At 47.4% G+C, this 16841-nt stretch overlaps 1 protein-coding gene across 1 annotated transcript in view; it reads right to left on the reverse strand.

The window, feature by feature from the left end:
* Window positions 1-16841, reverse strand: part of PPP1R21 (protein phosphatase 1 regulatory subunit 21) — a 79868-nt gene that overhangs the window by 19368 nt on the left and 43659 nt on the right. Inside the window, exons 4-8 of the mRNA XM_075266951.1 lie at window positions 14949-15001; window positions 12863-13012; window positions 10018-10119; window positions 9845-9933; window positions 1283-1419 (exon numbers count right to left, since the gene is read on the reverse strand). Coding sequence (XP_075123052.1) covers window positions 1283-1419; window positions 9845-9933; window positions 10018-10119; window positions 12863-13012; window positions 14949-15001 — 531 coding nt within the window. The remainder of the gene's footprint in view (window positions 1-1282; window positions 1420-9844; window positions 9934-10017; window positions 10120-12862; window positions 13013-14948; window positions 15002-16841) is intronic.

Consider the following 16841-nt stretch of genomic DNA (forward strand, 5'->3'; position numbering starts at 1 on the left):
ACATCTGCGCCCGGGAGTCCGCTCTGATGGTTTCCGTCCCCAGCACGAAACTGGGCAGGAGATGGAGACCTGCAGGCATTTTACATTCATCTGAATGGGTTTGAAAAGTGTCCGGCCGTGAGCGCCGGTGAGCGTTTTATGCTCTCCACAGCGAAACAGATTTGTTTTTTTTTTGTTTTTTTTTAACCGGACACAGTCGTACATGCAGGACTTTGTATCCGGTTTAAAAAAAACGGTTTCGCCACGGAGAGCATAAAACGCTCACCGGCGCTCACGGCTGGACTCGGTCTGACAGGTTTCCGTCTTCTGCATGCACGGAGACCGGACAGTGGTGTGAGCCCAGCGTCATTTGCACGTTACATTAAGGTGAGCCTGATCTGTCTAACTGTGCTGCTGGTTTAACATGCTTCACCCTGGCGACAGACTCCCTATAACATCACAGTGAATGGGGACGGAGGGTGCGACATCTGCATCCACCGTTTCTGTTGACTTTTCAGTCCGTTGCTCTGATTCTATGACAGATCATAATGTACTTGAATGACAGCACTATAAATGTTGCCTTATACACGTGACATCAGACATTTGAAGCCACGGCCCAATACTGGAGGCTAAAATGCACTGCAAGGCTCCCATATACTGGAGGGATGTACAATGCACTATAGTCACCACATTGTAGTCACACACGGCCAGTGTCTTGTATTGTTGTCCTTCAGAGGTTAGTGGGAATAAAATGTGGTGCACAACGTTACTGATTAAAGACCAGGCGACAGATCTAGATGGGCCCCAGCCGCTCACTGTATGTCCTGGCAATTCCTGTGATATAAGATGGGACCAGGAGTCCAGCAAGGACAGCGGCATGGGGTGGGGACTAGTGAGGTGGCTAATACTTATTTTAACCCATTCTTTTACAGAAAAAAAATAAAACATAATAGAAATGTATCTATATATATCCCAATGGACAACCCCTTTAAGAACTTGATCAGCATAGAAGACTACCCTAAAAATTGAGCGATGGCCACCACCTTAAAGGAAACCTGTCAGGTCAATTTGGGACACACAACCCTCCATTATCCAATCACACGCCTCTACAATGGATGGGTACGGTCTCTGTTAGGATGAAAGAAAATCACCGATCCCATCACAGTAACTAAACCATCCTGTGGCCTTGTCCTGCTGTCACAGCTGCATTTTTCCAGGGTGTACAGACAAAAGCCTTGTATAACTTGTGGAGAAATCTCTCAGGTTATAAAAAGCTAGCAGAGAAGAAGTTGATGTTACTCACTGGGTAAGGCAAGAAGGGCGATGTAAGTCTTCAGTTTCTCGAACAGTGCGGTCATTCTCTTCATGTCCCGCTGCAGCTCCACATTGCGTTCCCGTAAAGTTGCTGTGCAAAGGGAAAACGCAGATTCCTCCTCCAAACTGGCAGTGAAAAAAAAAGAACAAGATTTAATGGAAGAAGAGAAAAACTTTGCATCAATGCTTTTGTTATGTATCATACAGATAGTTAGATTTGCGCTGCAGATACCTGGTGTCCTCCATTGCACCTCTGCACTACACCCAGGGGAGGACAGGTCATTGGTGCACCCTGAGAAGGTCAGGCGATCCGTATCGCATTAACCACAGCTTTCTACTATCTATAGGATTGCAGGGAAATTCCTAAGATAATGAACTTGACGGTTAGTTATTACTGGTGGACTGTTAGAGAGATTCAGTAAAACAAGGGGCCCGTGACTGTCCTCGCACAGGGACTCTATCTGTGTCCGGCCCAGACTGCGCCACTAAGGTGGTTTGTACCAATTGACATTTATTGCTGGAGCACCTCTACTGGGACAGAACCCTGAGCCTTCGATTCCATATGAGGTCTTAATCTTTGCGGAACAAATTTTTCTTCATGATGCCGCCATTAATTATTCTGTATAATGTACTGGGAAGCTGGAAAATAATTCAGAATGGGGTGGATTTGAAGAAAAACTGCATTTCTGCGACTTTCTTACAGGCTTCGGTTTTACGGCATTCACTGTGCAGCCAAAATGACATGTCCCCTGTATTCTGTGTTTCGGTTCGATTTCGGGGATACCAAATTTATATGGTTTTATTTACATTTTAACCCCTTAAAAAAAAATCCAACACTGTGTAAAAATGTTTTTTCTAAAAGTCGCCATATTCTGACAGCCGTAACTTTTTTATACGTCTGTATACGGGAATGCATAGGGCGTCTTTTTTTGCGGGGCGGGTGTACTTTTTAGTTCTACCATTTTCGGGAAATGTTATTGCTTTGATCACTTTTTATTCTAATTTTTATCAGAATCAAAACAGTGAAAAAACGGCAGTTTGGCACTTTTGACTATTTTTCCCGCTTCAGCGTTTACCCAACAGGAAAAATATTTTTATAGATTTGTAGAGCGGGCGATTTCGGACACAGGGATACCTAACATGTATGTGTTTCACAGTATTTAACTACTTTTATATGTGTTCTAGGGAAAGGGGAGTGATTTGAATTTTTAATTAGAGATGAGCGAACAGTGTTCTATCGAACTCATGTTCGATCGGATATTAGGCTGTTCGGCATGTTCAAATCGAATCAAACACCGCGTGGTAAAGTGCGCCATTACTCGATTCCCCTCCCACCTTCCCTGGCGCCTTTTTTGCTCCAATAACAGCGCAGGGTAGGTGGGACAGGAACTACGACACCGGTGACGTTGAGAAAAGTAGGCAAAACCCATTGGCTGCCGAAAACATGTGACCTCTAATTTAAAAGAACAGCGCCGCCCAGGTTCGCGTCATTCTGAGCTTGCAATTCACCGAGGACGGAGGTTTCCGTCCAGCTAGCTAGGGCTTAGATTCTGGGTAGGCAGGGACAGGCTAGGATAGGAAGGAGAAGACAACCACAACAGCTCTTGTAAGAGCTAAATTCCAGGGAGAAGCTTGTCAGTGTAACGTGGCACTGACGGGCTCAATCGCCGCAACCCAGCTTTCCCAGGATCCTGAATGGAATACACTGTCAGTGTATTCCCGTATACCCGATATATACCCCCGATACCCGTTCCAACGGTGTGCCCCCCCACCTTCACCCCAGAAATACCCTGCAAGTCCCCTAGCAATAGAATTGGGGCTATATACACCCACTATTTTTGCTACTGCCATATAGTGCCATTGTCTGACTGGGAATTCAAAGAATATATTGGGGTTACGTGCACCCACAATTTTTACTACTGGTATACAGTGCCATTGTCTGACTGGGAATTCAAAGAGTATATTGGGAATACAAATACCCTCATTTCTTGCTACTGCCATATAGTGCCAGTGTCTGACTGGGAATTCAAAGAATATATTGGGGTTACAAATACCCTCATTTCTTGCTACTGCCATATAGTGCCAGTGTCTGACTGGGAATTCAAAGAATATATTGGGGTTACAAATACCCTCATTTCTTGCTACTGCCATATAGTGCCATTGTCTGACTGGGAATTCAAAGAATATATTGGGGTTACGTGCACCCACAATTTTTACTACTGGTATACAGTGCCAGTTTCTGACTGGGAATTCAAAGAATATATTGGGGTTACGTGCACCCACAATTTTTACTACTGGTATACAGTGCCAGTTTCTGACTGGGAATTCAAAGAATATATTGGGGTTACGTGCACCCACAATTTTTACTACTGGTATACAGTGCCATTGTCTGACTGGGAATTCAAAGAATATATTGGGGTTATAAATACCCTCATTTCTTGCTACTGCCATATAGTGCCAGTTTCTAAATGGGAATTCAAAGAATATATTGGGGTTATAAATACCCTCATTTCTTGCTACTGGTATACAGTGCCATTGTCTGACTGGGAATTCAAAGAATATATTGGGAATACAAATACCCTCATTTCTTGCTACTGCCATATAGTGCCATTGTCTGACTGGGAATTCAAAGAATATATTGGGGTTATAAATACCCTCATTTCTTGCTACTGCCATATAGTGCCAGTTTCTGACTGGTAATTCAAAGAATATATTGGGGTTACGTGCATCCACAATTTTTACTACTGGTATACAGTGCCATTGTCTGACTGGGAATTCAAAGAATATATTGGGGTTATAAATACCCTCATTTCTTGCTACTGGTATATAGTGCCATTGTCTGACTGGGAATTCAAAGAATATATTGGGGTTACAAATACCCTCATTTCTTGCTACTGCCATATAGTGCCAGTTTCTGACTGGTAATTCAAAGAATATATTGGGGTTATAAATACCCTCATTTCTTGCTACTGGTATATAGTGCCATTGTCTGACTGGGAATTCAAAGAATATATTGGGGTTACGTGCACCCACAATTTTTGCTACTGGTATATAGTGCCAATTTCTAACTGGGAATTCAAAATGCGCAAGGCTCCCGGAAAGGGATGTGGACGAGGCCGTGGGCGAGGTCGGGGGAATGGTTCTGGGGAGCAAGGTAGCAGTGAAGCCACAGGGCGTCCCGTGCCTACTCCTGTGGGGCAGCAAGCATTGCGCCACTCCACAGTGCCAGGGTTGCTTGCCACATTAACTAAACTGCAGGGTACAAACCTTAGTAGGCCCGAGAACCAGGAACAGGTCTTGCAATGGCTGTCAGAGAACGCTTACAGCACATTGTCCAGCAGCCAGTCAGACTCTGCCTCCTCTCCTCCTATTACCCAACAGTCTTGTCCTCCTTCCTCCCAAAATTCCCAAGCTTCACAGAACAATAACCCCAACTGTCCCTGCTCCCCAGAGCTGTTCTCCGCTCCTTTCATTGTCCCTCAACCTGCCTCTCCACGTCACGATTCCACGAACCTAACAGAGGAGCATCTGTGTCCAGATGCTCAAACACTAGAGTCTCCTCCATCTCCGTTCGATTTGGTGGTGGATGACCAGCAACCCACCCTCATCGACGATGATGTGACGTAGTTGCCGTCAGGGCATCCAGTTGACCGGCGCATTGTGCGGGAGGAGGAGATGAGACAGGAGTTGGAAGAGGAAGTGGTGGATGATGAGGACACTGACCCGACCTGGACAGGGGGGATGTCAAGCGGGAAAAGTAGTGTGGATGTTGAGGCAAGTGCAGCACCAAAAAGGGTAGCTAGAGGCAGAGGCAGAGGTCAGCAGCTTAGGCGAAGCCAGGCCACACCCGGAATCTCCCAAGATGTTCCAGTTCGTACCCAGCCCCGAAAAACTCCCACCTCGAGGGCACGTTTCTCGAAGGTGTGGAGTTTTTTCAAGGAATGCGCCGAGGACAGATATAGTGTTGTCTGCACAATTTGCCTCTCGAAATTGATTAGGGGCTCTGAGAAGAGCAACCTGTCCACCACTTCAATGCGCCGTCATTTGGAATCCAAGCACTGGAATCAGTGGCAGGCAGCAACGGCAGGACAAAGGCCGCCTGCCGTTCACGCCACTGCCACTGCCTCTGCCTCTGCCACTGCCACTGCCACTGCTGACTGTGCTGGCGATGCACTCCAGAGGACGAGCCAGGACACCACTTCATCTGCCTCCGCCACTTTGTTGACTTCTCCCTCATCCTCCCCTGTTCCTGTCTTATCTCCTTCTCCTGCACCATCAAAGGCACCATCAGGCGCTTCTTTACAACAACCCACCATCTCTCAGACATTGGAGCGGCGGCAGAAATACACTGCTAACCACCCACACGCGCAAGCCTTGAACGCCAACATCGCTAAACTGCTGGCCCAGGAGATGTTGGCGTTCCGGCTTGTTGAAACTCCCGCCTTCCTGGACCTGATGGCAACTGCGGCACCTCGCTATGCCGTCCCTAGCCGTCACTACTTCTCCCGGTGTGCCGTCCCCGCCTTGCACCAGCACGTGTCACTCAACATCAGGCGGGCCCTTAGTTCCGCGCTTTGCACAAAGGTCCACTTGACCACCGACGCGTGGACAAGTGCATGCGGACAGGGACGCTACATTTCACTGACGGCACACTGGGTGAATGTAGTTGAGGCTGGGACTGCTTCCCAAACTGGCCCGGTGTACCTCGTCTCCCCGCCTAACATTCCTGGCAGGGACACGAGAAGAACACCCCCCTCCTCCTCCTCCTCCTCTACCGCCTCCTCCTCCGCCACCGCCTCCTCCTCCGCCACCGCCTCCTCCTCCGCTGTTAGATTGACCCCAGCTACGAGTTGGAAACGTTGCAGCACTGGCGTTGGTAGACGTCAGCAGGCTGTGCTGAAGCTGATCAGCTTGGGGGACAGACAGCACACTGCCTCCGAGGTGAGGGATGCCCTCCTCGATGAGACGGCAATATGGTTTGAGCCGCTGCACCTGGGCCCAGGCATGGTCGTTTGTGATAACGGCCGGAACCTGGTAGCAGCTCTGGAGCTTGCCGGACTCCAACATGTTCCATGCCTGGCCCACGTCTTCAACCTAGTGGTGCAACGTTTCCTAAAGAGCTACCCCAATGTTCCAGAGCTACTGGTGAATGTGCGGCGCATGTGCGCCCACTTTCGCAAGTCGACAGTAGCCGCTGCTAGCTTAAAATCTCTCCAGCAACGCCTGCATGTGCCACAACACCGGCTTTTGTGCGACGTCCCCACACGCTGGAACTCAACGTTTCAGATGTTGAATAGAGTGGTTGAGCAGCAGAGACCTTTGATGGAATACCAGCTACAAAACCCTAGGGTGCCACAAAGTCAGCTGCCTCAGTTTCACATCCATGAGTGGCCATGGATGAGAGACCTTTGTGACATCCTACGGGTCTTTGAGGAGTCCACAAGGAGGGTGAGCTCTGAGGATGCGATGGTGAGCCTTACAATCCCGCTCTTGTGTGTTCTGAGAGAATCCCTGATTGACATCAGGGATAACTCAGATCACACAGAGGAGTTAGGGATAGCATCCGATCCGTCACAGCTGGAGAGTAGGTCCACACATCTGTCCGCTTCACTGCGTTTAATGGAGGAGGAGGAGGAGGAGGAGGAGGAAGAAGAGTTGTCCGATGATGTGATGGTGATACAGGAGGCTTCCGGGCAACTTCGAATCGTTCCATTGTTGCAGCGCGGATGGGTAGACATGGAGGATGAGGAGGAAATGGAGATTGAACTTTCCGGTGGGGCCAGAGGAGTCATGCCAACTAACACTGTGGCAGACATGGCTGAGTTCATGTTGGGGTGCTTTACAACCGACAAGCGTATTGTCAAAATCATGGAGGACAACCAGTACTGGATCTTTGCTATCCTTGACCCCCGGTATAAAAACAACATCTCCTCTTTTATTCCGGTAGAGGGGAGGGCCAATCGCATCAATGCTTGCCACAGGCAATTGGTGCAGAATATGATGGAGATGTTTCCAGCATGTGACGTTGGCGGCAGGGAGGGCAGTTCCTCCAGTAGGCGACCAAGTTCTCACCGGTCCACACAAACGAGGGGCACACTGTCTAAGGTCTGGGACACCTTGATGGCACCCCCTCGCCAAAGTGCCGCCACAGAGGGTCCTAGTGTCACCAGGCGTGAGAAGTATAGGCGCATGTTGCGGGAATACCTTTCCGACCACAGCCCTGTCCTCTCCGACCCCTCTGCGCCCTACACGTATTGGGTGTCGAAGTTGGACCTGTGGCTTGAACTTGCCCTATATGCCTTGGAGGTGCTGTCCTGTCCTGCCGCCAGCGTCCTATCTGAGAGGGTGTTCAGTGCAGCCGGTGGCATCATCACTGACAAGCGCACCCGTCTGTCAGCTGAGAGTGCCGACCGGCTCACTTTGATAAAAATGAACCACCACTGGATAGAGCCTTCATTTTTGTGCCCACCTGTGTAAAGCACCCCAACATGAAACTCCATGTCTGTACTCAACCTCTCCAATTCCTCCGCATCCTCATACTCATCCACCATAAGCGTTGCACAATTCTGCTAATACTAGGCTCCCTCCACCCTGATTTCCACCAACTCTGCTGGTTAGAGGCTCCCTCCGCCATGAATTTGCCCAAACTGGGCTGGTTAGAGGCTCCCTCCACCATGAATTGGTCCAAACTGGGTTTTTTAGAGGCTCCCTCCACCATGAATTGGTCCAAACTGGGGTTTTTAGAGGCTCCCTCCACCATGAATTTGCCCAAACTGGGCTGTTTAGAGGCTCCCTCCACCATGAATTGGTCCAAATTGGGGTTTTTAGAGGCTCCCTCCACCATGAATTTGCCCAAACTGGGCTGGTTAGAGGCTCCCTCCACCATGAATTGGTCCAAACTGGGCTGGTTAGAGGCTCCCTCCACCATGAATTGGTCCAAATTGGGGTTTTTAGAGGCTCCCTCCACCATGAATTGGTCCAAACTGGGCTGTTTAGAGGCTCCCTCCACCATGAATTGGTCCAAACTGGGCTGGTTAGAGGCTCCCTCCACCATGAATTTGCCCAAACTGGGTTTTTTTAGAGGCTCCCTCCACCATGAATTGGTCCAAACTGGGGTTTTTAGAGGCTCCCTCCACCATGAATTGGTCCAAACTGGGGTTTTTAGAGGCTCCCTCCACCATGAATTTGCCCAAACTCTGCTGGTTAGAGGCTCAATCCACCCTGATTTTCAAAACAAATGTTGGTGCCAACCTCAACTTACTACAAGGGCCAAATTCACTGCTGGTGACAAGCTCTCCTCACTGCAAGTGCCAAATACACATGTTTCAAGGTGTTTTCCTACTGTCAGAGAGGTGGTATTGAGTGTGTAAAGTGTGTAGTTGTTAGGCTGTGATGTTGGGGTAATAGAGGGTCTTTGGTGTGTTAGATGCCCCCAGACATGCTTCCCCTGCTGTCCCAGTGTCATTCCAGAGGTGTTGGTATCATTTCCTGGGGTGTCATAGTGGACTTGGTGACCCTCCAGACACGGATTTGGGTTTCCCCCTTAACGAGTATATGTTCCCCATAGACTATAATGGGGTTCGAAACCCGTTCGAACACACGAACAGTGAGCGGCTGTTCGAATCGAATTTCGAACCTCGAACATTTTAGTGTTCGCTCATCTCTATTTTTAATCCATTTAAAAAAAAAAATGTATTTTATTTTTTTAATTTTTTTTTTTGCATTTATTAGACCCCCTAGGGGTCTTGAACCCCAGGGGGTCTGATCACTAATGCAATGCATTACAATGCTAATGCATTGCAAAAAATCATTTCTTTTGCAGGCTTCATAGACCAGCCTGCAAAAGGAAATCACTGCAGACCGGCCGGGGAGCCTTTACAAGGCTCCCAGCTGTAATGGAAACGTGACGTTGGTCACGTGACCAAGGCGCCGGAGGGGTTAATGCCTCCCATCGGTCCGGGGACTGATGGGAGGCATTAGCGTTGGCTGTCTACTGTGTAACACAGACACCCGGCAGCTATGGTGGCCACCCAACTCCCAGGCGGCCGCCATAGTTAAACACCCGACATGCGCCGTACTAGTACAACGGATGTCGGGAAAGGGTTAAAGGAAGTTTCTATCCTCTCGTATCTTATGTATTTGATACACCATGTCTGTAATAATTCCCAATTATTATCCGTCATCTGCTGTCACTATTTTGGTCGAGGATGGCGGCAGATCTGTACAGCCTGGACATTCGCTCAATGTCAGGCTTACCCAAAGCTGGCTGATCATAATGAAAGGATCTTGACAGAGGATAGATATCTGTGCGTAAACCCTCCGAGGACGAAAAAGACTGGTTCATCCGCCGCTGCAGCATTACAACATCACTTGGCAGAGACATTGCAGAGAACCAGTGGGAATAACTTTAATTACTCTCTCCGCTGTGGGCAAAACATTGAGAAAGACACGCTCACAGCTCCAATGGCTGCAAAGCAAGCCCATCGCTGTGCTAAAAGGCAGAGGAACCTTCCAGAATGATCACGTAATGCATACGAATGACGCGGCGTACCTCTGTAACTGGTATGGAAGTATCTTCTGCAGGTACGAGACGTACGACGTAAAGTGCTCCGAAAAAAATTGCAGTTTCACCGCCGTTTCCTGGGAACGAAATTGGGATGTGACATGTAAATTGGATAGAGATTCATAGGTAGACGGGGCAAATAACGAGGATGGATATATTACCAGGACGGTGACGGTGCCTTCTGTGATGCTCTCGTACAAGCAGAGCATGCCTTCCTCCAGGGGCCGCACGTACGAGGCATTTTCGTGAAGGTAGTGGGAGAACTGCAGAGAAGGGAAAAAAAAACAGGGCGCTGGTGAATGTAATGGAGGCGATTATACCTTGCAGCATGCATGGAGGATACATCACTGTCAATTACGGAGTCTTTGTCGACTGCCGTACGGGGATCAAATTGAAATCACGGACAGCGCTAATCCTCCTAAAGAAGTCTGCTCAAAAAAAAAAGATATAGTTTCATCTCAAGACATTTCAGCTGCATGTAATAATTGCATTGTCTTCTACAGAAAACAGACCCCATAGTATGTAAAAGGATTAACGCTGAAGACTATAAAGGCTCCTGGTCAGAGGAACGTAATATGGCGGATATTCAACCGCAAGCAAATACTGCCATCTACTGGCCAGGCTGGCACACTGCAAGGGACAGAGGCACAATGCTCCATTAGTCTTACCTGGAAAAATAAAAAAAATGACAGTGAAGATGAGAGACCGAGTCGTCCTCATCTGTCAAATCCATAAGAAATTCAATTTAGATGTTTTTAGCTTCTGGGGGAGGTGGGTGACGACCAATATGGCTGCCGTTACAGATCCCAGGGGGGCCATGGTGCAGCTGTCCTATCTATTTATGCAGTGATATATTCCCTGTATACCTAGGCAGGTATCAATAAGAAATGACTGATGCCTAAGGGGGTTTTAATTGGGGAAATAATAAATTTCTTGAATGTTACATAGAGCATTAATAAATTATAGGAAGAAATTAAGTGGTTAATTGTTTGCGGGGGGGGGGGGGGAATTCACGTGACCAAACAGAGACGTCTCTTAATGTCTCTGCAGAGTCCGCAGCTGTGAGAGACAGTCAGAGTCCCCAGAGAGGAGGCAGAGACGTTCTTTTACCGTCCTGATCGCGGTGAATATCGCACCCAATGGGGGGAATTCATTAAGACCAGCGTACTGTATGACGGGGTTAATAATCCCTGTGCCGGCTGTGGACTCGCCCGATTTACGTAGAGGCCATCGCTCCATTCATTTCAGTGGGAACTGCTAGATATTAAAGATGGCCATAACATGGCACTCTAATGTCTCCATGAAATGAATGGATACGTACGCAGCCCAAATCGCCACTCTATACCAATTGGGGCAGTTATGGTGTTGACCCCCCATTGATCGCCAAGTTGCTGCTCCATATTACTCATGGTGTAAACTCATAGGTTTATTGATTCATTTTACACAATGGGAATCTGTAGGATGTCACTGCAGGGTACGGGGTGCATGCTTCCATCAGACGTATATGGATATAGAGTGCATACAACCATTATAAGGCTGAAACACAATGTTCACCGGCATAGATGGGTGGTAATGTGGTGCCTCTTTGGCACACGACCCTTTCTTGCACCAAAGATGCATCACATTGTTGTTCTGCGCCCCAGAACTGACACTTTTTGCAAAAGTGGGTGAAGTGGGATGGACACGAGGCAGGCTGGGGAAGCCTCAGAATGAGAACGTAATATTATAATAATAATAATAATAATAATAAATGCCAGGAGTTTTATATGAAATCTAAGCCAGGTCCTGAATGACTTACATTTCAACTCGGCGTACGGGAGTGAGACTAAATTAATAAAAGGCCGGAACCTATAAAGGGGTTGTTTTCCCCCAAATCAATTTTTCATACCAATGACCTCCAGATGATATGTCATCAGCATGTGATCTGTAGGGATCAGACACCTTGAGCCCGCACAGATCAGCTATTCCGGAAGGGTCTGGGCGCCAGCAGTGGGATAGGAAATAACTTGCAGATCAATGGGGTCCAACCTATCAGAACCCCACTGATCAGGAGAACGGGGAACCTCTGAATGGAGCGGTGGTTAGACAGTGCGCACATGGCTCCATTCCTTTGCTTGGCTACCTCCAAATCTGCCATTGAAATCAACAGAACGATGCACACACTAAACCTCCATTTAAAAGAGGACCTTTCATGGTCCGGGGCACAGGCAGTGCTACGACTAAGGAACCCAGTTCCGAAATGCGTCAGTTTGGATGCTTTTCTCTCTGGATGGGGGTCACCACTAAAGGTGGATTCATTTGTGCAAGTTTTTAACGTAAGTTTTTCAATAAATACGAGATTTTAAGAAGGTTTTTTGAGTGCTGGATTTTCACTTTGAAGTATCAGTTCCATATACTGCTGGAAAGCCAACAGTGTGTTGAATTCAGCGCACTGTCGGCTTTCCCGATCTGTGCCAGGGGTGAAGAGCTAGCGATCCCGGTACCACAGCTTTTTACAGTCAGAAGGGTGTTCCTGACACGTACGTCTTTCTCCACAGCAGCATGTACAGTGTGATCGGGGAGGAACGCCCCCACCCTCTGCTCACAGTGCTCATCCATAGACGAGTATTATCAGGAGGGGTTGGGGCGTTCCTCCCCGCTCACACTGTACAGCGCGATAGGCGCTGCTGTGGAGAAAGACGTACCTGTCAGACTGTCAGGAACGCCCTTCTGACTGTAAAACGCTACGATACCGGGACCGATAGCTATTTACCCGGGGCACAGATCGGGAAAGCCGACAGTGTGCTGAATTCAATGCACTGTCGGCTTTTCAGCAGTATATGGAACTGCCTGCGCCCAAATCGGTGAAAGGTCCTCTTTAAAAGTCCCCCGTTCTCCAGATCAGTGGGGGTCGGGGCGCTTGGACCCCCATTGATCTGCAAGTTATTAAGTGCTGAACTATCAGAACCCACGGGCTTTATGATGCCAGGTTGTAGGAATTTTACTATCACAATACATCACATGTACCTTTTGATTCAGCGGCGAGATGACATCGATGGCCGAGTCTATGGGAAAGATCTGGACTCTCTGTTCTGTGTATGTATGAAAGTTCAAGAGGGCAGTGACCAGATCCTGGACAAAGGCCAGAGCCTGGCCGGATAATTCCCGGGCTTTTAACTAGAGGAGGGAAAAAATAAGTCGTCATCAATTCTGTTCATCAGCAAGAGAAAAGTGGAGAAGACCCCGGAGATCAATAGTGTGCACATGTAAGAACAGAGGACCTGGTAAATACCAGCAGACCGGGGTGTGAAGGGTCACCAGCGGCATAGGACAATACCTCATGTCATGTATTCTATAGGACACAGCTGTATTCACCTCTCTGCAGACTCCTGGCGTTCCGGTGCCGTTGCTTCCCTGGTCTCTGTATACTGACCTGTAGCCTTCACACCCCAGACCTACGGATGAGCCCTGGGCTCCCCATGACACTGATGTGAGTTGCCCACTTGTGGCAAGTACTAAGAAATGCAAACCAGGAGCGCTCCCTATGACCTGCCATTTTGGAAACAATCAATGGTTTTAATACTGATTCAAAAATTCTAACGTTTGCATTGAGACACCCATAACAAAGGCCTCCAGAGGGGACGCCATATTTATACCCCCAACATAAGACCATGCATGTCACGAAGGGGCTTCAAGAATTATCTGTTCACACTAAGGTATCCCACCCCTCCATGGTCACCAGATCATCCATCTTATTCACGTCACTTGGTCTTAATGTTATGGCTGTACGGTGTATAGGTTCCCAGATAGTACAAGTAACGCTGAATACTCATGTGACCATGACGTGACTTATATTAATAGTCATTCCCTCTCCGGCCATGGATCACCTTTACAATCCTGTATAGGACTAAGAGGACATAAAATTCGGGAGGATATTTACGACCATATAAAAGCCTGAGACCACAAGGGGCAGAGAGACGGCTCCTGATGTCTTATGTCACACGCAGGGATTTGGTGGAATAATGAAGATTTCTAAATGGGGCTGAAGTTTATTAAAGTGGCTGCAAGACAACCCTATACGCAATACGCAGGACTCCCAAAATAAGTTAGTACTCTAGTGGTATCTGAGGCCTCATGTACACGACAGGCGGTACAGCCCGAGGATCTTCAGTTCTGGTATCTTATAGGACATGTCGTATAAATATCAGAACGGAACGGAGAAATGGACACAGATCACAAGAGCCTTGGGCAGCACAGGCGGTCATGTGCACGGGGCATTAGCAAAAGGCTATACAGCGACCTCAAACCCAACCTATTAACCCTACAGCTCAGATCTACTAGGATATAGATTGCACACGATACCTACTAACCATACAATAATCCTATCCAATCCATGTCACACGGCGAAGGATCGCTCTGGTCCCTGCTTTGCATCTAACACAGTCGATAAAGTTGGATAAAGACTCAAGTCCAACCCATAATCCTACCAAGTGGATCCAGAACAACAACAAGGGGACTTGATCCTGTGATCTTCTGACTCCCGTCCTCATAATGCCACAGGCATTGGGGTATTGACATCATAAAGGTCAAAGTTGAAAGTCGGTCACTTACACACAAGGAGACCTTAGGGAGACTTTCGGTCCTCCTGATCAATGGGAGACCCAGCAATCGGGACACTTACCCCTTGTCCTGTGGATAGGGGATAAGTGTCCATAATGGGTCAACCCCTTTAATGCTTCATCTATGACATCCATATTTAGTTACTACTTGGACAGAAGCTGCAACTGAACACGCCAGGGCAGAGGGTGATGGGCCCAGGGCCTAGGTGGCGCCACCTACTGGATCCACACCACAACAGGACAAGTCTTTCGACCAATCCATTCCAGCACTGACCTGCATCTGTCATATCCTATAGACGTACCATAAATATCCAAGGTGGGAAGACTCCTTTAAAATTGCTTTTTATCTGGACAGACAACCCCTTTAAAAATTTGTATCAAAGTATGTAGGGTACAAAAGAGGAGACAAGTCCATTACCCTTTAAATCACAAAAAAAAAAAAAACCTGGTACTTGTAAATAGGATGTGTAATTGGAAAAGTAATAAGAACAAACCTGATGTCTTCTGCTGTGTAAAGGTACATTCAGGGCATTGAAACCACTAATTCCTAGCAAAGAAGAACAATCATTTAGATCAGGTTGTTAAAGGAAGGAACAGACATTAGCAATGAAATACACCGTGCGGAGATACAAGGTCAATGGCTGCCCAAGAGACACGATAGCAATGGAAGGAAATGTGAATGGATAACAATAAAAGCTAACGCTGCACCGGTGAAGGCTCCTAGTAGCTACGACCTTGGCAAATGCACCTGTAATAGATCTGGGGATACATCCGCCATATAGAATGTGACAATGGTCATTACCACTAAGTTTCATCCAATAAACCTTGTATCTGGCGGAGGAGGAAGCTGAACTTCCCCAATTTCTTACAATAACATATGTCATTTAAGAAGACAGCAAGCGAGGAGCCCTGGAGAATATCACTAAGGCTGGAAGGTTTGGAAAAGTTAAAGTCGCATCTTTGTTGCAGATTTTGCTGCATTTTATGATCCCGGCGAATGAGGGAACTGGAGAGTTGGTGCAACATTGTGTCGCTTTCATTGGTTTTACCTGTACAGGGGCCCCTCTGGTCTCCTGGATGTGTGCTTACACCATTTATCCCAATTTTGGTTTATGTACCTCTCTGACTTAGTATTGTTTTTTCCTAACCTCATTATCCTGTCCTTTGCCTTCCTATCTATAGGAGCCTTGTGTTTTACTACATTTATTTCCACCATTTTGATTCATGCAGTACCTGTCTGCTGCTTTCTGTGACCGGGCGCTGTGCGTTTTTCTCCCCTTCTTTCTTACCTTTTTGGATTTTTTATAACCTTAGTAATATGGATTTTAAGCTTTGCATCCGTTGTGTGGGATTTTGTTTTGTACGTTTATAATGTACCCAACAAAGTATATTTTGTGCTTTTGACTTGTAATAGAGCAGCCAGCAGAGCCATTTTTAACAGTAAGACATCATCATAACCCCAAAGTCACTCTTTTTTCCAGAATATGTTGCATACCTGCAGTACAGCTTGTGACACAGATGTGAACAGAGGCTAAATCGCCTAAAACACCAACTGCACCCTTTCCATCACCTTACATGACAATGACGTGTGCAATGTGCGTCTGCAGGTTTCTATAGGGACAGGACTGTATTGCACTGCTTGCTGTCCAACCTCGTACACATTTTTGTTTGCAGGGTGGAAATACCATGCTACTTACTAATTTTTTATTTTTTTTTTTGAGTTTGCAGGGTCCACTGTGGCTCCTGCGACCTCTAATTTTTTTTTTGTAGATTGTGAGCCCCATATAGGCCTCACAATGTACATTTTTCCCAATGTCTTTGTAGTATGGGAGGAAATACACACAAACACACGGGGAGAACATACAAACTCCTTGCAGATGTTGTTCCTGGCAGGATTCGAACCCAGGACTCCAGCGCTGCAGTGCTAACCACTGAGCCAACATGTTCCCCATCCCCCTACTTATGTGTGTGAATCTACCACACACACATTGCATATCTTAAGCAGAAATCCAAGGGTCAGGTTTGATGCCAAGATGTGAACGTGCCCCAAGAGAACTGCAGAATTGTGCGCATGCGCTGTATCCTTGCCCAACCATGATGTGTAGTAATAGCTAATCCATTGCCTACTAAGGGAGACCTCCGATCTGAGGAGCCTCATTACACCCAGCACTAGCTTTGTTGTACTGAGGCTCTTGCATACTACTTCTGTTACTTCAGATTTCTCTACGACTTTCTCAGTTGAAGTCGGAGACAAACATGGATGTACTTGTTCTCCTGTATTATGTATGACTGTCACACCGCTCGGGTCCTCTCCGCAGCGCCGGTAATGAGCACGCCGTCACCGTCGCAGACTTACCGCTGTTCAGATAAACACGAAAGCAGGAAAA

Source organism: Leptodactylus fuscus, chromosome 3, assembly GCF_031893055.1.
Source record: "Leptodactylus fuscus isolate aLepFus1 chromosome 3, aLepFus1.hap2, whole genome shotgun sequence".
Lineage (NCBI taxonomy): Eukaryota > Metazoa > Chordata > Amphibia > Anura > Leptodactylidae > Leptodactylus > Leptodactylus fuscus.